We start from the raw sequence: 21,302 nt of genomic DNA on the forward strand, positions 1-21,302 counted from the left end.
AGAATTTAAGGCACGCTGAAAGGCACAGCAGAAGAAAAACCCTAAATGATACTTGCTCAGCCCTGTTTTTCCTTTCTGGCTCTTTAAACTAAAAAAATCTCTCAACAGTATGTTCTAGTCTTAAGAAGTAGTGTGTGGGCAGAACTGAGAATTGTGAGTTTTGTCCCAAGCTCTCACCACATATAACTTATTATTACAATTCTTGCACATGATCAGAGCTTGCAACAAAAATAAATGGCATCTTAGGTCTCCGTAGTGAGAAGCAAGGGATCTTTAAATAACACAGTGGCAAAGATCACTGTTGGCAAATCCTGTCTCATTTTGACCAGGAGGAAACTTACCAGATGCACAGAAGTTTACCTGAACGAGGAAATAGAACTAACATCCTGAAGACAAACCAGACCTGCATCATAAGCACTAGCAACCCCTCCTGGTACACAGAATACAAAGCTGATCTCAACCATAATCTCTCCTGGAAGATGGCTCCAGATGCAGCTCTGAATTTTTCACTCATCAGATGGAAATAACAAGGTTCATCCACTATTTTGCACCTGACTTTGAGCAGGCAAACACCACAGATGGAGGGAGCATACAAGGAAAAGGAGTCAAAAGGAAACTTTATTGGCTGACATGTTAGAAAGAAAAATATCAGCTATTTGTAGGGATTTATCCTGAAATTGTTTAGCTGACAAGTATGAAAACACCCACCATACAAGACAAATGTAGCTAGCCAATGCTTATCTGAGTGAGGGGTACCAGCTGAGATGCCTCAGGATCTTCCGTAAATGCTGCAAACAATCTGGCAGAAGATAGGCTCTGGTACAGAGAAAATCCTATAAACTCCATATGAAGAATGGCCTTGCCTGATTCTTCCAACTTGCTCAAAGTCTCTGAGGTTCCCAGGAATTAAAATTTAAGGACGCTGCTTGCACTTTCTGTTTTGAAAAAATTGGGAGGGGAAAAAAGGCAGGAGAGAACATAAAGTGACAGAATCTATTAGAATTTATTGTTATAAAAATTGAAATTGGCTAACAATGAAAACCTCTATATAGCTTATTTAAACCAAAAACAAAGAAATCTACCACACACCAGTGTCGCTGAGAAGTGCCATCTCCACTGCAGGTAAGCATTTCTCCAATTACATCCTTTGCAATTTAATATCAAATATAGAATTCTGAAAAGTCACTGTACAAGCAACCATTCCATGTCAACGATTTTCTTACAGTTTACAAAAATGACAAAAAATTGACAGTATTTCATACTGAAGTTAAATAAAATGAAGTTATTAAAAGTAATCCATTTTAGAAATTCCTTTCCAGAAGAGAATTATCATGTGAACATTCAGAAGTATTGAACTGTGACCTTGATACTCACATTCAAGGACAGAAGTCTTCAAATGGTGAATAATTTTAATTAGCATAATATTATAAATAAACATGGCAGCACTATGCAAAAAAATGCCTTACACTCCTTATCAACACATAATAATTGTAATAAAATCTGTTTGCCACAATGCTGCTTCAAGATAAAAGTTTAAATATTGCCAAACAGCTAAATGTGATCTGCAGGTCACGAGGAGCAGAAGCTCTGCCAAACTACCATACAGGACCCAGCAAAAAGTTTGTTACTATGCAGAATACTTGAGAGCATAGACCCTTGTGCAAGCATGAGTAAAGAATAGTAAGTTTGCTTTTTTTTTTTTGTAAGGCCAAGACAACACTACCAAATACAGCCTTTTTGCTTACTCACAATACAAAGATTTTCTGTACCTCTCCTAGGAAGACATTGGGAAAGCAAGCAGGATTCCCAACAACAGCTACAGACAGCAGCATCGCAATTTATGCTTTTCATAAGAGTGCAGCCCAACAAAACCGGTGTTGAAAGAGCATCGTATGCTTCTTCCCTTTGCAAAGGTCCCAGTGTAACTTCTAAAATCATTTTAAATATCAAAGAGAGACAGCCTTGCATACAAAATGAATCTCATCACTTTGAGCCATCTGTAATCATGGCAGAGTAACACAATTCTGCAATATCTGTATTCTAGCCTTTTACCTCTTTATGCTGCTAAAAAAAGGAAGATTCTTTCAGACATCTGAATGTTTAGGTCATGTTCAGAAGACTTACCTAAAGCCAGGATGAGAAGTACCAGACTAGGAATTAAGTTCTAGAGTACAGCAATTCTGTCCTCCCATGTCACAGACACAAATTCCACTTACGTACCACATATTTAAATGCTTCTCTTTCATAAATACTCCCTCTCATAGAAAACACTGATTGATGTAAGAGCATATGCATGAAACCATTTAAGAAGCTATTAGTTTACTATGCATTTAAATCATTAAACAATGGAGAATATTTTCACACATGCACTTGCTGAAAATAGAAACCCAATAGAACATTGCAAATTGTGAAGCAAAGCATGCACTTACAAACAAGCAGCATGAACATTAGTGGATTTAGGTCTCTGTGATGCCCCAGTAGGTGAAACTGACATAAGCTTTTCCTTCTTCTGCCTCATTGTGCTTGATGCAGTGTATGTTCTTGAAGGGACTCCTGTTAACACATACACAAAGAGGTATTAATGCTAATGATAGGTATGTCAGAAAGCTTAATGCTACATTACATTACTATATTCATTATCATAATTTCCCAAACAAAACATAAAATCCACACAATCATTCTAAATTGAATACAGAACTAAAACACTGTGAGTCACTTATACACAGTCAGAACAAAAAATATTGAGTATATGCCACAGTGCAGTGGTTCTCTGTACATGGATCACTGGAGATAAATGACCCACTTCCAAATATTACACATACTACTTCCAGAGAAACAAAGCTACCACTAGTAGATTTACACTTCCTAAAAAAGAGCTAGAGCTTCCTCCCCCTGCTTAGTCCTTTCTATAGCAAGTGCTGACAAATTGAAAAATATTTATGATTTTTTTTTTTTTTGAACCTTCTTGGCAAAGATTCTTAACAAAACCATTTATTAGAAATTTAGGAAGGTAAATAAACAATTCAGAGGTTGGCCATGCTTTCGGCATGCTTAACAAATTCAGTTTAGTATCGATGGTTTCAGAGTACTCACGAGACAGGCCACGCTGCCTGGAAAGAGAACTTTCTTCTCTTGCAGACGGTGAAGCACTCGCATAGCTCACATAGCGCTGATAGTCCCACAGTTGTTCGGAACGCTTCATTCCAGGTGTTGGCTTCACTGCTGTCAGTCTCTTCAGTAAAGCCTTGATATCAAAGAAGAATATCAAGAAAGAGAAAGAATGAACAAGAAACTATAAAACAAGCGTTCAGAGACTTCCACCTATTTTAAATGGAAAAAAATAAACCCACCAATGTTTGGTATTTTCCAACACGAACAACTTTACTGCTGACTAGTACATACTATCCCAAACAGATGGCAACAGAGGGGCACTCTGACAGAATGGTCTGTTGACAGGGAAGCGTGGATGAAGTAAAGGTGTATCATTGAATTCCTCCTCCATGCAGAAAAAAATGGCACCTGGGGACATTCATCAATACCGGCTGAACATTGCTAGAGACCAAATAGTGGATGTAAGCACAGCGGGGGTGTGGGTGGTGCATTTCAGCAACAGAGACAGTACCTTTGCTGGTTAAGATTGCTGTTTGTGCAGCATGCAGGCTCTTGTTCATTGCTGATGCAAATACAGAGCTAGTGGTGGTGACTGTGGTGAAAACGTGTTCTGTAGCCGAGAACAGGCTATTAAATCATTTACTGTGCTCTTGGTATCTGCTGTTGTTCCCGAGGAAATAAGTAGGTGTTACTTTCAGAGCAGCCCTCATAGATGCAGCCCTAGACAATCCCTCATCACTCAATGAGGCCCAGGGAAGCCACAAGGCCAGACACCTACACTCCAGTATCCCTAGAGAGAACTAATGACCTCAATTCTGTGAAACTAAAAAGGAAAGCACAATGTTGGATTTTTTTATTTTTTTCTTCACTTTGGCCTTCATGAATGCCTTGCCCATAACACTTTTAACAATAATTTCAACTATGATCTCTTATAGACATTATTTCCATTATTTCCTCTTACTGAGATCAACCCTGACAATTACATAGCAAGCATTACATTGCAACAGCTACCTACATAATACTTCTAAAGATATATCCATTTTCCTCAAACTTCATTACCACTTTTGCTTGAAATTCTTAAACCAATGCATCCCACTTTCCACCATCTTTCTAAGAAAAGAACCTTACAGTATGACAAATTTGGAAGGACTCTGCTACATACAACTTCCAATTAACAAGTTTACATTTTTAATATATTTAGCTTCCAATACCTGCTTTTAAAAGATTATTTAAAAGATCATTTGCATTCTCTGCTAACTAATTTAATTTGTGACAACGCTATTGGTCAGAGTTATAACACATCCTATCAATGAGAAACAATGCAAACTGCAATTGCACGAATCTCCAAAGGACAAATGATACCACTATTAATAAGGATGCATTATCTAAATGCTTACTTACATGGTAGACATCAAGAACCCACATAGCTATTAAAGTGCACTCTATATGAAGTGATCATCTCCTCCCACTGCTCCCCTCTTTAGGGCTTGGTTACTGTTGGTGGTTTTTTTGTTTGCTTATTTCTGTTTTGTTAAAATGGTATTTTCATTGCTTTAGAAGAAAAAAGTCACAGAAAGCAATTTAGGAAACTGCATGGTATTCACGTGATGTTAGCTGCCACTGACCAGCTGTAATGGGAATGTACAAACTACCAAGAGTTTATACACAGGACTGGAAACCTGCACAGTGTGCAGGAGAGAAAGGACAAGCCATTTTGGCTCAGGCATAATATGTCACAAGTTCCTGCATCAAGTGCCAGCCAGTTCACTCTCAAGTGGAAATACCTAAGTAAGCAGAAGTCAAAGGAAGGACTCCAGCTAGAAATAGCTCTTCACTAAAGCCCATTACAGAACACAAAATGGTAGACTTCTCTAAATGTTACATCCAACATTTTATGTACAAGTTCGCCATCTTTTAACACAACTACATGCATATGGGTTTGCAAAGAACACTTATCTTCTATATTATAAATGGATGCTCTCATCATAAATAGGTAAATAGTAGAAGCAACTTTCTCTTCCCTGTGAAAGTCATTTCAAGTCTGCACTCTACCCCTTACAGCCTCAGAATTTGCATATCTTAACACTGCAATAATTTTAAGCTTGATTCTGAACACATGAATTTGAATACACCCGCTTAATCACAGTTTAAATACAATCTGCTTTTACTATTAGGTCTGTATTTTAAAAAGCATCTAAGCCCACATTACTAAAAGCAAAGACAGACTACTCCCAGTATGAAAAGATTGTTTTTTGAAGAGGTTAAGACTGGACATCTTACAATCCTTACCTACAGAAAGAGCAGATTGTGTAGTGCTTGAGTGACTCCATCTCTGTTTTAAGAAAAGCTTCCATAGAGCTAGAAAATAGCTCTCGTGGTATCCCTACCCTCTGCTGAGCACTGTACCAAGGACATGTAACTTACATGCTACTTGTGGTCTTGAATCCTGCAGTTTGACACAGCCTTCTTCATACCGATGTGCACTCATCAACACACTAAACTGTCAGACTTCATCTGGTTATGTCTGTCATATCTAATCCAATTCTTATATTTTTCTACTAACAAGCCTATTGTCTTGTGTACCAGGGAACTACCTTCTACAAATAACGTTCTTTTTCAATTACACATTTAAACCTGCTAATTCTTCCCCTACATTCTCCTTAAAAGAACATTTTCAGAAATGGATTAAAGAACACTGGCACTTCCCTTGTTCTGAAGTGCTAAATCTCTGTAGTCTTAATCCTGAACTACTGAAGTAACAGAAATTGTCATTGACCTTATGAAGCAAAGAATCAAATCACACTAAGTAAAATCCAGGTGCTTAGAGATAGACATGTTCCTGATGGGATTTACAGAGAAAACTGAATAACAAACATAAATGCAGCAATCAGTTGCTCTTAATAGTAGCTGCTCAGAGCGTCTGATTCAAGCTCACTAAGATTGCACAACCATTCAAAAAGTCAACTATTTTCACTACTGTTTTCTCCTCTGTCATGAAAAGGGATCTAACAATGTCACTGACAACTTCCTAGCTTGGAGAAAAGCCTTCCAAGGTAAAAGATGCTACTTTTTCTTGTTTTACTTAGCTTTTTAAACATATGAAGGCTTCAGTTTTCACCACCTTTGAATTGTAGCCAGCTGACTAGTGTGCCTTGACAGCTGTTCAGATTTATTTATATTATGCCTCCTCTAATGTCACTCACTAGCAAACACACTGTCCCTACGCAGAGCCCAGGTGGGGGAGGGTGAAGCAGATATAACAGTGCATTCAGGGACAGCTTCTTGTTCTTGACAAGAGGGTTTGTAAGTTCCTTCAACTGCCAGGTACATTTCTTAGCTCTAACTTCACAAACTTTTAACATCAGAAACCTCTTAAAGTTCTTCAGTCTACAGAAAAGTACTTTTAACCAAAATGCCATGTTGATCTGGAGCTGGCATCCACAGAAAGCAAGCTAGGAAAATACAAAAGATGGGGAAAAAACCACTAAACTGAGCAGTGTGCTAAATAACCAAACCAACCTGGTAATTAGGGAGTCTTTATCTTACCCAGACCTAAGATAGAGGCCTGGGTAAGGAATCAGCACGAAGAGCCTACAGCCTCAGAACACAGAGTTGCACTACATGTACACTCTACAGCAGTCTATTTTAGCCAGGTGCATCTGCATACCAATCTCACATCTGAATAGCTTCTGTACTCCAGTATTTCTGACCTCTTAAGAGGATGGTTTCCTACAGCTCTTCCAGAAAGAGACCAGTAAGGCAAAGCAACCTCAAAATTCTTCCTACAATCACATTAAGTACGTGACATCTGAGGTGTGGTGCTCTCAGATATGAGAAAGGTCCCTGGGGAAGGGATGGAAAGAAGGCAGAAGCAGTACAGAATTCATGAGGAAGGCATGAAGTGCCTGGGCACAACCAGTGTGTGCTCATGTCCTCCTAGGCTCGTTTCCACACCAAGAAGTCGTACCCTCTGCAGCATGACGTGGACATCACAGGAGCTGCAGTGCAGCACCAGACTAAAGGCTATGGCCCAAACTAAACTTATTGTGTGTTCTTTGCATGTCGTGACAGCCAGAGACACTCACTCCCCTGCCCATTCTCCCCCTCTGAATATCTCAACCCATCAGCACTCTTGAATCAACTGGAGATAAATGCACATATTATGGCAGCTGCAAAGTGCTTTTTTCTCTTCCAGGGAAGCTCAGATTAGCCAGCAAGACAAAAGCAGCTCAAGGTGCAGGAGAAAGGAAGCAGTCTGGCTGGAGGATTTGTGCACTGGTAGAGGCCACGATGCCCAGACAAAATAGGAGGTAAAAACTCTAGTGACACCTGCAGCATCGGGGTCCGCAGAGTCAAGCATATGGAGGAGGAAGCCAGCCCCTACAGGGAAACATGGTAAGCTAGTTTTCTGTGTGGGAGGCTGACTATACTAGAGCTGGATCAGTTATACTAGATCAGTTGTATCCGGTGGGACACAGAGTACATTTCAGGAGTGTACAACATAAGGGAATGAATGAAACTGACTGTTACGTGCAGTGAGGTGTAACAGCATGGGTCAGAAGAATTCACAGGGATGCACAGAAAGGCCAAATGCCACAGCAAAAGAGAACATCCTCACTGCCCTTGATCTAGGGGTGGGAATTGCTGTCCCAGACCTGCTAAGATTTTCCACTCAGTTTCCACTGAAACCCTATAGGTCACCTGTCCACAAGGAACTTGGATGAACACAGATGACCTAAGTGAGCTAACCTGCTAGCACACTTAAATCCTAGTCTGAGAAACAAGCCAACTATTCAACAAAAAAAAAAAAAAAAAAAAAGCAGATACAAGTTACTCACATCTAAGTTTAGATAAAGCAATGGAGGAATTATGTATGGGGACTGTCGAATCACAGCCTGAACCTCTGATTGATCACCTGAGACAAGAAATGAGTCAGCCATGGGATCAAAGGTGAAGACAATTCACCTGTGTGACTGGAAGGGGTGGAGCCTGGCTGCACCTCTCCTAGACCCCATTTAAAAGGTGACTGCCATTAGAAAGGACCTCTCCCTAGAGATCACTCCTCTTGGAGTCTTTTTCTGCAAGCCCAGGACACAAGTAAGCTTTTCCATTCATTTCCAATTAGCCCTCCCTAACATCATGTGTCCAGCTATATGCTCTCTAAAGACCTGCCTAACTTCTCTGTATACCTGTCAATTATACACCTGTATACTCACTGATTATACAGATGTAGTGGCTGAAAATCTCACCTTAAAAGGCCTATAAATATTTACATTGATATACTATACAGATTGCGTACCACACAGACCACTAAAAGTCAAAACAGGACATGTATTTTACAGCCTCTGAAGCTCAGTTTTACACTTTTACTGGCAGAAATTTGGATAAGCATATAACAGTGGAGAGACCAAGCAGACATGGGAAAAGAGTAACCCGTCAGTCACACTTCAATCCATTTCCATTCGAGTGGAGCACTGACCGTACCTTCGGAAAAGACAGTTTGCTTAATCAACAGCGTCATCTACTGGTGAAAGCCAATAGAGCTGCCCTCCTGTACATACATACAGAGAAAAGCAGAGAGCTACAAATCGTAAAGCAATGGATGGATAGTTATGATTCAGAAAAAAGTGGCTGTATCCTGTTTCAAATGTAAAGGGTTTGATGCTGTCATATCCATTGCTTTATATTCTGCAAGCTTGTTCCTGGAAAAAAAATCAGTAATTGTAATGCATAAAGTAGGACAAACATTTTGACTGCTATGCAAAATTGTGACTATGGAAAAGAAAATTACCCTTAAATTGAATAGCATTAAAAAGTAGGGCACACTAAGAAAAATGTATTTTCATCTGAAAATAAAGCATAATTCACAATTACACAAACAGCATAGCTGTAGAAATTCATTGCAGACTTAGTGCAGTGAAATCTGAAGTGCTGCCTAATCAGTTTTTAAGTATTTAGCAGTGATTCGTTAATAATAAACAGTCCTTACTTTACCGATCCAAAGCAGTCCTCAAAACTCACCAGGTTTTCTTTTTCAATCCTCTGCTGCTCTTTCTGCCTGTTGATGGCACTGTGGTACACTTGAAGAGACGGAGAAGCCGACTTCTTCAGCACGTTGGTTCTGCTTCCCGGTGTCGCACACAGCCGGGCCAGTTCATGGAGCAGCCTCTGGTTTTCCTGATCAATTCGTCTAACTTCTTCATTTGTGAAAGAATAATTTTTCCTTGTTCCTCTAGATGGACGAATGACGCCCAGTTTTCGTTGTCGTTTATCCCTCAACTCCAGAGCGATTTTTAAATCAGAGCAATACTTAACTTCTTCGTTGGCGGAAAACTTCTCCCTTGTTCTTCCAGATGTGTGACCTGCAGTTCGTTTTTGCCGCTCTTCATTCTTCAACCGCAGAGCAGCTTTAAAATGGCAGAAATAAAAGTAGATTTTTTTTTTAAAAAAAGGATGAATGCAAATGTTACATTCTGTTAGGGTTTTTTTTTTTTTTTTTTTTTACAGGCATGAAACACTAAAGTACCTTTTTCCTCCCCCATCTGAATTTCAGATCCATGTATTTTGCAATTTTTCTGGACTGAATGCTTTCTTCTGTATATTAATATTAGACAAGATTCACTGCAAAAATCGAGTCCAAGGTTGGCTGGATACATCCTTCTCACTAGGCACCTCCTCCTCATTTACAGGAGTTTAGAGGAGCTGAATGGATACAATGAGCAACCAAACACACTGCAATAGGATCAGCAACACCCACATGTTGTACAGTGACTGAGTCAGACGTAGTTGTCATTTAGGAATAAAGATGTCAATCAGCTTACTGTGCATGAGCATTTCTTCTAAATGGCCTGTACTCCTGATACCCCTTTCAATGTGATCACCTCAATCTCTACCTTCACCATCATGCATTGATGCAATGCACACAAAACTCTATCCTCAGACATTTACTGAGTTCAACAGGACCAGCCATCAGCAGAGGCATTTATCTATATATGCTAATGGGCTACTGGCACAAAGCACTGAAGTAACAATGCATGCAATCATAATCACCATAGAGGTTATCATTTATCTTATGCTGGTATCGGTAGCACAAGACAAAAAAACATTATTGAAATATTTCAACTGATTATATTCCAGAACTGATGCAAGCAAGTACTGCCACTTTTAAAGGAGTTAGAATTCTAAATTGAAGTAGTTCATGAATTCTGGAATCTATCTGGAAATCGGTGACTTTGCCCCATCAGCATGCAGGCTAATGTATGCAAAAACTGCCCTTAGGCAACTGTAACCACAAGGCCATTTGCAATAGCAAATGTTGCTTTATTAGTTTGTCAAGGAAGATGCAAATCACTTCAAAGCCAAAAGAATGCAAAACAGTGCAGATCACATGTGCCAACCAACAGGTTAATGAAGCATGTCTCTTGATAAGCACTTGTACAATTTAGCAAGTTATTCTCAAGAGCAAACTAATGCTCCTATCAAAGCCATTTAGGAGACAAACCTGGGATAAGAATCACATCTGGATAAACCTACAAAGGATAGAAAGAAATGCATGGAAAATAACTAGTAGCACACTGTTCACAGGGTAACATCAAGCCATCATATACTTATGGATTCCTTTTTTCTTATGAGAACACAAAACTAGCACTGCAGAACATAGGCTGGAAAAAGTAACTTGTAATAAATAACTCTAGACAGTTGTACATTTCACATGGAGCCACATTGTATAATTTTATCATGAAGCTGTGAGACACAGTATCACCTTTTGCCTTATAGCCATTGCATCTCATGAGTTGATGAAGACCACACACCATACGTGAGTGGAAGGCAGGCTGTGGCAAAGAAGAGTTCTCTCAACTGTTTAGCTCAAGTCCTGACCTGGTTTTGTGCCCCTAATGCTACTGAATCATATAATGGCCTGGGTTGAAAAAAAATCACAAGGATCACTTAGTTTCAGCTCCCCTGCTCTATGTGCAGGGTCACCAACCACCAGACCAGGCTGCCCAGAGCCACATCCAGCCTGGCCTTGAATGCCTCTAGGGATGGGGCATCCCCATTGCTTGGGCAACCTGTTCCAGCACATCACCACCCTGTGTTGAAGAACTTCCTCCTAACATCTAACCTAAGCCTCCCCTGTCTCAATTTGAAATAATTCCCTCTTGTCCTATCACTATCCACCGTTATAAGCAGGAAGGCTGTTTATATGCTCCCTTCAAGTACTGGAAGGCTGCAATGAGGTTTCCCCAGAGCCTTCTCTTCTCCAAGCTAAACAATCCCAGTCTATTGGTTATGCAATCTTTTGCATTTATGCCTCTAAATAACATCCAGTGAAAATCACAAAGAGTGACCATATCATATGCCACAACTCAAAAGAAACAAATGAAAATGAACTACTACAACTACCACCAAAGCTCTGGTGTGAAAGTGCTTGGTGACATCTGAGCAGATGACTGCCAAAACCCAATAAACTCTTGGTAAGTCATTGGGTTACAGAAGACTCACGTATTTCCTGCCTGAATTTCAGACATGTACAACAGCAAGTTTTCCTCAAGAGGACATGGCACAGAGATTAATCTCAAAGTGCTCCTCTCTACTTCCTTCAGTTCCTCAACAGATTTTTGTATTACTAACCTTCCGAGGAAGAGAAGCAACAGAATGCATAACTTCCTGAGAGAGAATCACAAGTATTACAGGGCAAGTGCTTGTTCCTATCAAAACAAGGAAAATACTAAGGGCATCCATAAGGCCACTGCTTCTTGAACCACAGTCAAATAAGTCATAGCAGCAATCTAAGAAAGCAGCAGGAAAAAAAAAGCACACAAGATTCACCAAAATAGTAGGTGACACAGCTTCTGTGGTCAGTCACTATCACCACTTCTAGCAGCAGTACTCAAGCTGTGACAGCAATGAGGCTTTCAACCCTGTACCTTCTAATCCGCAGCAATAGCTTATTCCCAAAGCTACCTAGCTGAAAACCTGATCAAGCTGCACTACTATAAAACACTATTTACGCGCTGCCAAATGTCCTTTTTCCCTCCACAATTACTGTGACACAAAATTATACAACAGCAGGTATGCATACCCAAATGTATTAAACATGCTCCCAATTTCATGGCAGTAAAAAAGCTTTCACAGTAAAGGTGGCAGATGCCCAAGCAAAGTCTACACAAACCAACAGAAGCACAGACAATTCATCATCAATAAAGTGTCATGATTCCACAAAAGTAGTAAACATGTTTACTCTAAATGCTCTTAAGTACTTCAGGTACAGTTACTGTTATTTGAGTTTCAAAGTTATTTGAACAATTCAGAATCAAGCACTCCAAGTTACAAGGGATCTTAATTATGCATGGAGTCATAGAATCATACTTTGGGTTGGAAGGAACCAAGGATCAAGTTCCAATCCCCTGCCATGGGAGAGTCCAACCATTTTGTTGCTAATTAATCCCAACACCTAAGTATTTTTGTAATTTGACTGTTTCTGCAGTGGCCAGTGACAACGTGAGGCAAGGGAAGTTTCAAGTTATTTGAAGTTGTGAAGAGTTTGTGATTCATCCTTTCCCTTAAATCTTGGAACTGTTCATCTGTGCCTTCATACTCCACCAATGAATAATGTAATTTAAACAGATCCCTACTCAGTACTTCACTGCTTCTGAACCATAAATCAATTATTTGGGGGAGAGAAGAAAACAAACAGTAGCATTTTGTATAAAGCATGGAGTTCTACTTCTCAATTACAGGTAAACAGTAAAAAAGAAACTTCCCTGTGGTATTCATGGGATTTCTAGGAAAGCTGGTTTCCATGGAGACACCTGACTCCCTTTCAAGCAATAAACAAGCTGTTTACTGCTTTCAATTTGTGAGCATTTAAATGACCTTGAAGATTAAAACCAGCCAAACCTTACATAAAATTCAAATGATAATTAGCAAGTCAAATGCATTAGGACAGGATGATACAGCTGCCAGAGTGGCACTGAGGCTGAACTTAAACCATGCACATTTCACTCCTGCAGATCCAGAGGGAAAAGTGCAATAAGTTGCTTCAGTGCTTAAATCACCAGGCAAACTCAGGAGTGTTTTATGCTGCTCTGCCATCACAAATGGCAAATCTGAAAAACACAATTTTTTTTGATTTTACAGAATGCCTCATTTGTTATTTGTTGAAGAAAAGGAAAAAGTGATTTTTTTTGAGTATAAATTTTCCTCTTTAAAGCTGTATGCTTTAAACTAAGCAGATATTTTTTAATGTCATAAGGAAGATAAAAGATACCGTGCAGGAGCAATTTTAATTTTTTCCAAAATTACACATTTGTGATGTTAGCATAGACTGGACTGCTTCACAATCATTAACATCTTCAGCAGGTTTTGAAGCTCTAAATATAAGAAGCCAATATTTGCTTTTCTCAATGCAAGTAGGTAGATGTGTGTATACATACATACTATTTTATATTCACAGTTCAAATTAAGAACATACAAAAACTTAGTGAGAAAGCTATTTATGTTTAGCCCAGCCATAAACTTCAGGGGTTGATGTATAATTTATGTACTTCAGATATTGTTCAACACATTGTACAAATGCATAAGCTCAGCACAAATGAGCAAATGGGAACGACAACCCTGAGAAAATTTCAGTTATTAACAAAATATTTGCCTAATTGACAAATTATAGCTAAAAAGTTAAAGCAGTTCAGTTGAAACTTCTGTTTAATTTTCTACAATAACTTTATTCAGAAACACAGGGCTTTTATTTTCATAGTAATGATACTGACATGACAGTGGTTTTCACCAAGTGATTTTCTATGCTTTTTTATGACAAAATCTGAGGCAGAGAAAAGGCCAAAAAGGTTCATCAGAGAGCATACAAGTCAGAGAGAGCATCAAGCAGTTCAAGTCCTCAGTCTGCAGCTCAATGTCCTACTTAAACCAACACACCACTCCCTCAGGTTAATAATAGCTAATACCATGGATTTACAGACTAATTCACACAGACACTTCTGTGAAATAAGCAGGTATCAACGTCATTTTACAGAGAAGGAAATACAAACTACTAAATTCTTTAGTGCTCTGAATACCCTGGGCAATCCCAATCCCACTATTATCAGATTCACAGTCAACGTAAATTCAGATAAGGTGATACATAACATTTTTGGCACACCATTGAATTCTGAACCATGGAAACCAAAGGTTTGTCTAAAACCAGGGAGTAAGTCCTCAGTATAATGGAATGAAAATGGAAGGAAATTTAGGGTTTTTTTTTTTCCCTAACCCAGCTCATCAACTGCACAACCTCAAGTCCTTAGAATAACACAGGACATTGGATCAAGAAATAGAATCCAATAAAACAATAGCAGGAAAATCTTCAAATTTCTATTCCTATCTTTTTAACATGTAGCTTCCAGTAAGCATTTCCAGCAACAAGTTTTTGCTAATTTTTGCATTGTCATATTTCATTCCCTGCTTCCATGTTCAGATTGCACAGAAGCCCGAAGAGACAAATAGAATTGTTATCAGTTCTGTAAGAAAAAGCCACAAAAAACTATTCCAGCACATTTTTAATTACTTTTCTAAAATACCTCAAATGAATTATATGTCACATTTTATGAACTACCTCCCTGCTTACTAACCTGACTGCTGTTCTAAAGCAAGACTTGCCATTAGGACATGGTGCACCTTTAACAGATTACTACCCTTTCTTTGTTCTTACAAGTCTTCTCTAGAAGAGGAGATTCAGATCTTCCAAGTGCTCATGTTACCAATGCATAGAGTTCTATGAAATAAATTGCTGCATGCTCCCTAGACACAATGCAGTAACAGATTACACTGAAATCCTGCAAATTTCAGGGATCTTGAGAAATGAGACTCACATGGTGCTACAAATGCTTAGGCCCAGCTGTAATTCGACAAAAAATGAACTAAATTGTTTTATCAGTGTAGACCACTGAATTTTATACTTTAAAACCAAGAAATCCTGATGATCATTGAAATACTGATTCAGGGACACAGAATTGGCTGACACAGTTGTCACTTGAAACAATGCCCATGTCTTTTCAGTTCTGATGAACATCTCATGAAGATAGTCAGAAGGAAGAGGGGGAAGTGATTCCTATTTGTCAAGAAAATACCTGGAAATAATAATCAAGAATAAGATCAGCTCCTAACTTCCCAGACTAGTTACTTTCCACCATCAATAAACTTGCCCCATTTAAAGTCCAAACTACCTAAGCTAATTAACCTACAGCATGCTCACCAAGGTAGCAAGGCAAGGCACTTGGGAGCAATATGCATCTTAATCAAGAAATTAACTGCCAGATTATATAAATCATTTATGAATTGCAGGGGTTAGAAGGGACTTCCAGAGATAACTCATCTGCTAATGCAGATGGTCATGCAGGTAGGCATCCAGATAAGTCTTGAATATCTCCAAGGAAGATACCATAATCCCTATGAGCAGCCTGTTCCAGTACTCCATGACCCTCACTGTAAAGAAGATCTTCCACACATTAGCACGTAGCTTCCCATGTTTTTGTTTTTGGTCACTGCTCCTTATCCTGTCACTACACACTACAAACAACAGTCTGGCTTCATTCAGCTGCCTCCTGCACTTTAGATATTTATAAACATCATCAGATCCCCTCTCAGTCTTCTCTGTAGAATCACAGAACTCTACTACTCATTACTCAATCTTTATTATTATTACCTACAACTTGTTTATGTCCTGGAAAAATTCTCCCCTCCTCCAAAAAGCAATTCATCTCTGAAAATACTTACTCTAAACCAATAATAACCGTTTATTTCAGGAATGTGATGAATCCTTCCATAATCATCAGTTAAGTAGCTTCTTCATATCAGGGAATAAATAAAGATGCAGGACTGCAACTTTAATTGCCTAGCAATGTGATGTTTCGGCAAGTTGGAGCTTTTCCTACCAGGAAGGAGTTCTTGTAACACAAGGACTGTCAAGTGTTAAGAAATCTCTACCACAGTTTTCATGGCTAGCTTTGTTTTTCTTACAATCAGAAGAATTTTCATGGAAGTGAAAACTTCACTCCTATTCACAGGAAAGTTAAATGATGCATATAACATATTTTGAAATCTTCCTTACTATAGGCTCAGTGGAGCAAGGCGTAAAGTAAGGAAACAATATACAGTTGTAATCACACCAGCTCTACCCCACTATAGCAAACTAGGGTTGAAATTATCTGGCTCAAAAAAAAAACCCTAATCTTCTCTTCCATTAAATGCATTTCTATATTGTTCTCAACAACATACAAACACTATACATTTTTTAAACAGGTAAGTACATTTAAAAGTCACCTTTCAAATGCTGATTCAGATCCATACCATCATGTAAGCCACTGCTGTTGAAATCAGACTTGGATTCTAAATGAAAAAGAAAAAATAAAAATGCATTAAAATAATATATTTGCAAAACCGTATTTTGAAGCCTTAGAGAATTCAAGCATTTCAAGTACTGAAATTCTTCAAAATATACATATAATTCTTGTCTCACATTGTCTTTTCTTTTTTCCTCTTATTTTCTTAACATTTGAAGCTGCAAATTCAAAAGACTGAGTGGAATTTCTGCCTGGAATTGACAGAAATGTTTTATTAGTACCTGCATCTTCAGATTCCTCTGCATGGTCTCCAAGCTTTGGTTTTCCTTCTGGTAATTTTATTGCTGATGCAAATTTTTCTTTGGGAGATGGAAGAGCCACACTACAAGCATTTCTCTTGGAGGAAGAATGCAATGAATCTGATACAGAGCTATCAGAATCTGTATCTGAGCTTGAGGATGAGGAAGAGGAGCTGGTAGTACTGTATGTTCTTCTAGCCCCTCCTACATTGTAGGACTGCTTAGCTGAGTCTGGTCTAATCTGTTTTCTGCTATCATCACTACTATCTTCTTCATCTGTGTAATAATTTATTTCAGGGATTCCAGCAGGAACATTTTCCTGCATTCTCCTGCTTGCTGCAGATGTTGCTCCAGATGTGCCTGCATTCTCATGAACTGGAGGAATTAAAAAAGATGAAGCATCCCCAGGATTGTCCTTGCTATCTTCTAGGAACCGACTCTTCCGCAAATTTTCCTGTTTCTCTTCATTTTCCTCCTCACAACAGTTTGCATCCTTTGAACTAGCAATCAAGTCAGGGTCAGAATGAGCTGCCTTTGTACTTCCTTTCTCTATATATTCACCATTTGCTTCAGTTTTCTTCTCCTCCTCTCCAAAATCACTCTCATAGAAAGTGTGATCCACTTCACCATCTGATGAATCTTCAAATCGGTCCATAGTGAAGTGCTTCCTGCAACCACCAGAAAAGGTTTCCAAAAGTCAGCATAACATCAAATGCAAGTATACTTTTAACGTAATAGTTTTATTCCTCATTCTTTTAGCTCTAGTAACTTGTAATTCTTAAGTTAATTATGTTACACAGCAAGGGAAAACTCCATAGTTTAATTTTACAGTAAGTAGAAGTACATAGTGCCATACTTCTTGCAAAAACAAGGTGTTAGCTCCTATGTCAATCACACATGGTAGAAGAGAGATGAGTTTCCACTCCTTACTGGAAGACATATAAAAAACTACACAAGGTAGGAAAACCAGAATATCTTAGGACATGGATGGTCTCTTAAAAAAAAAAGAATAGACAATTGTATAATCAAAGAATATTAGGATGTTATAATCACAAAATAAACAAGAGAGTTAAGCAAAGCAGACTACGATAACAAAAGGAGAAAAGATAGAAAGCTTACCCCTATCCTGGGCTCACTCACAAAACACCAGCAGAGCAGATCTCCAGAAGAGATCCATCCCCACTGGCAGCCAGCTCTTAAATGGGTCTAGGAGGGGTGCAGCCAGGCTCCACCCCTTCCTGCAGCACAGGTGAATTGCCTTCACTGTGCTCCCATGGCTGACTCATGGCTTGTTGTATGGGAACTGCTGAGTTACTGCCTGAACCTCTGATCACCTGAGGTGAGCAGAAGTTAACTTAGATGTCATAAAAGAAACTTCTTAAAGCACCTCATAAAACATTTTGGTACTCTCAACTAGAAGAAATATTACATGGACTTCAGCAATATTTCATATATACAACTTCCCGTGACCCCTGTCTTCAAAAAACCTCAAGTAGCCTTCAATGTCCAACTGTCATATGAATTCCTGGATGCCTTCTTACAATCGTTTCCTAAAAGGATAATGTACTTTAATATAACCAAATGTACACAAAATAAATCAGAGTAACACTACAGTATTTATTATGACAGATAGCTATGTGTGACATACTTCATTTGTCTCAAGTCAAGCACATACATTTGATCTGTTGTTAACACTGTTGAACATATAGGAATGAGAAGGAATAAAGCAAAACCAGGTTTGCAGGTGGAAGTATAACTGAAATACAACTTCCTGTTGAGAAACCTATTTTTTGTCTCTCTACTGCTGCCCAATTCAGCAACTGAAGTTAAACAAAGAGTACCTCATTGATTATAAAGCCATTAAGTGTCTGTACCAAGACTTATTAGATGTTTCTTTGCTGAACACAATCTCTTAAATGAGGAAGAGATTTAAGTCAAGACAGTGGCTAGAGGGCAGAGGGCCCACACACACTCCTCACCATCAGCACCAACCAAGGAATGCTCATCTTCCCATTTCACATGACTACAAGTAGACGAATCACCGGTTTTCCACTGAGACTGAGCCAGGTGGTTAACAGCCAGCATCCACTACTACCAGAATAAATACAATTTAGAGGTTGTAACGTGCCTACAGAGCAGCAGCTATAACATCAACCAGTTCACTATCAAATGCTCCTTCCACCTTCCTGGCACAACCCACAACTATTTCAGCCTCCTTCTTAATAGAAAACAGATGTGCTACACTGGTCCATTCCTTTCACTCAAACTAAACTTTAATTTTACAGTTTCCATCAAAAAACAAATATGAGAAAACAGATGAAGAGATGGTATTTTTTGTTTCTACGCCTGTCACACAGCTTGGAGGTCTCTAAGGGACTTTTTTTTTTTTTTTTTTGCTATTTAGAGCAACACAGCAAATGAAAGCACATGACCACCAGAAAGATTAGATGACTGCAAGGCAAAAGCCTCTAAGTTAATGTACAAGCAATAAAATAAAAGACCAAAAGATAGCAATCTCCTGTAAGACAAAAAGCCAAAAAACAAAATTAGTAAACAGAAAACAGCTTACATAGGTATATACTGATACATGCCTATTCCTTACCTCAGAACATGTGTAGAGGTCAAATCAGGTAAAATCCCTAAAAATTGTGACTTGAACATTAGCTGAGATTACAGGATGGCAAATGCCTCCACCAAGAAAGGCAGGACTTGTTTTAGACTGCTACCATCTTGGCTGAACATAAGACCAAGAAAGAAAAATTTTCAAAGGCAGCTCTGGTGGAAATACTGTCATGCATCTGTTATCTTCCTATCACCCATAAATTTGAGAAGATAGCGAGGTCCATTTAGAAGCTGGTTCATTTTGAGACTCTGTGTTCCAGGTATGTTACACTGCCATACAGCTCCTGATCAAATAGTCCTGTAGATGTTCCAGTCACCTATGCCACCAAAGGCTGTATGCCATCCAACCTGCAACTGACTGAAAGCATCCCTGAAGAAGACACCAGTACATATTGCTGGGTCAAGCCTCAAAAGGGACCAGCCAACTTCCAAAACCTCAATGTGCAGTTCTGATAGCTCTCTGAATGCACAGAAATCTTATGCAGAAGCAAAGAACCTCCAAGCAACCTTTTAAGCAGAGGCAAGCAAAACCAAACTGAAGTAAAAACCCCACTAGGTTAATAAGAGGTCCCTAAAAAAATAATAATAGTAATAATGTCCCTGAATACCTCACTGCCTACTTTCTCATATTCTTCATTTCACACCATTGCAAGAAGCATCTAGGATAAGAAATTATAAAGACACAACATATATGTGACAAAACAACTGGTGTGAGATGCCTGAAGCATTCCAAACCTGACTCTGAAGTTTCAGAGCCTGATTATTTTACCAAGCCTTTCTTAAGCTAGCAAATTTATTAACTTTCCAGCAACAACATCACTTCAGCCCTCAGATTCTATGAAGCATTTCACTATTTCTTCTTAACTGCCATGTTAAGTACCAAGCAGCTTCCTAACCAGAAAAAAGAAGCTTTGCAAACACCACAAGTCTCAAACACATCACTTACAAACATCCAAGCATACAAATGCAAACACCAAACATGCCTTGCACGGTTCATGGCAGGAAGGAATGCACACACACATTCGCACACCATAACAAAAACAACTTCTGAAGAAGCGCGTTCCACAGGTCCCTGAGGGACCACCTTCAGCAAGGCTTCATTCCCACCCGCCACGAGAGGAGCGCGGCGGCTCAGCCCCAGCAGAAGCCCTCCGCTCACCCGTACGTGTCACTCAGGCAGCGAAACCCTGACTAATGACACTAACGAACGCGTTTCCCGCCTCAGTACAGCTAGCTGGCTGGCAGACGGAAGAGCCAGTTACCACCCCTCACCGTTTCCAATCAGCCCACAGCCCCTTCCCAACTACCTTCCGCGGCAGACTCACCACCGCCAGGCCGGCAGCCCAGCTGCGTTCTGGGAACGGCGCAGCGGCCACAGTAACGGCCCAGCCACGTCACAGCCGCGTCCCACCAGCAGGCGGAGCCTCTTATCCCTCCCTCGCCGGGCGGGGACTGATGGCGGCGTGGGCGGGCGGGAAGACATAAGAGAGCCGAGTGGGACTCTGCTCGGTCTAAGCATCCTGTTAGGCTTCTCATCTGCGGTTGTCAGCTCCGCGGGAGGGAGCTGTGAGAGCGGCTGTGGAGTTTGTTTCTTCGTACTGAGGTGACGGTATTCTGCACTGAAAATGGGGGTAATCAGGCTGAAGCAATGGAGGTGAGGTGATGGGGCTCTTATGAGTCTCAGCTTCAGGTGGTGGAGGGGTCCTAGCCGAGGTGCTGGTGCTCCAGGTTGGAGTGATGAGGTCTAATGCAATGGTACCCTGTGTTGAAAAAGGCATGATTCATGGAATCATTAAGGTTAGAAAAGGCCTCTTAAAGTCACCTAGTCCAGCCATCTACTACCAATATTGCCCACTAATCCACATCCCCCAGTGCTGTGTCTATAAATTTCTTAGATGCATCTAGGTGTGTGACTCTACTGCTTTCCTGGGCAGCC

The 21,302-nt window shown here is 39.6% G+C and overlaps 1 protein-coding gene across 4 annotated transcripts; it reads right to left on the reverse strand.

The window, feature by feature from the left end:
• Window positions 1-600: 600 nt before the first annotated feature.
• On the reverse strand, window positions 601-20,833 carry CFAP97 (cilia and flagella associated protein 97). Of its 4 annotated transcripts, none has more exons than XM_052681691.1 (7): window positions 20,692-20,832; window positions 16,727-17,412; window positions 16,426-16,491; window positions 9,133-9,518; window positions 3,094-3,244; window positions 2,430-2,553; window positions 601-935 (listed from the first exon to the last, which is right to left on the reverse strand). In XM_052681691.1, exons 2-7 carry the CDS (start codon window positions 17,397-17,399, stop codon window positions 914-916), a joined length of 1,422 nt encoding a protein of 473 aa, XP_052537651.1. In that variant the 5' UTR covers window positions 17,400-17,412; window positions 20,692-20,832; the 3' UTR covers window positions 601-913. The 4 variants fall into 4 exon arrangements, with proteins under 4 accessions (XP_052537651.1, XP_052537653.1, XP_052537652.1 ...); XM_052681693.1 differs by having other exon boundaries at window positions 20,674-20,760; XM_052681692.1 differs by lacking the exon at window positions 20,692-20,832 and adding an exon at window positions 19,347-19,467.
• Window positions 20,834-21,302: the final 469 nt, after the last annotated feature.

Source organism: Tympanuchus pallidicinctus, unplaced genomic scaffold (assembly GCF_026119805.1).
Source record: "Tympanuchus pallidicinctus isolate F22 unplaced genomic scaffold, pur_lepc_1.0 scaffold2, whole genome shotgun sequence".
Taxonomy (NCBI): domain Eukaryota; kingdom Metazoa; phylum Chordata; class Aves; order Galliformes; family Phasianidae; genus Tympanuchus; species Tympanuchus pallidicinctus.

Coding starts and splice junctions, on each gene's coding strand:
- CFAP97 (XM_052681692.1), bottom strand. CDS start 19,405: ATGTTCAAGTCACAATTTTTAGGGATTTTACCTGATTTGACCTCTACA. Junction 16,492..16,726: donor AGAGGAATCTGAAGATGCAG/GTACTAATAAAA, acceptor TTTTTCATTTAG/AATCCAAGTCTGATTTCAAC. Junction 3,245..9,132: donor GGATTGAAAAAGAAAACCTG/GTGAGTTTTGAG, acceptor TTTGATATCAAG/GCTTTACTGAAGAGACTGAC.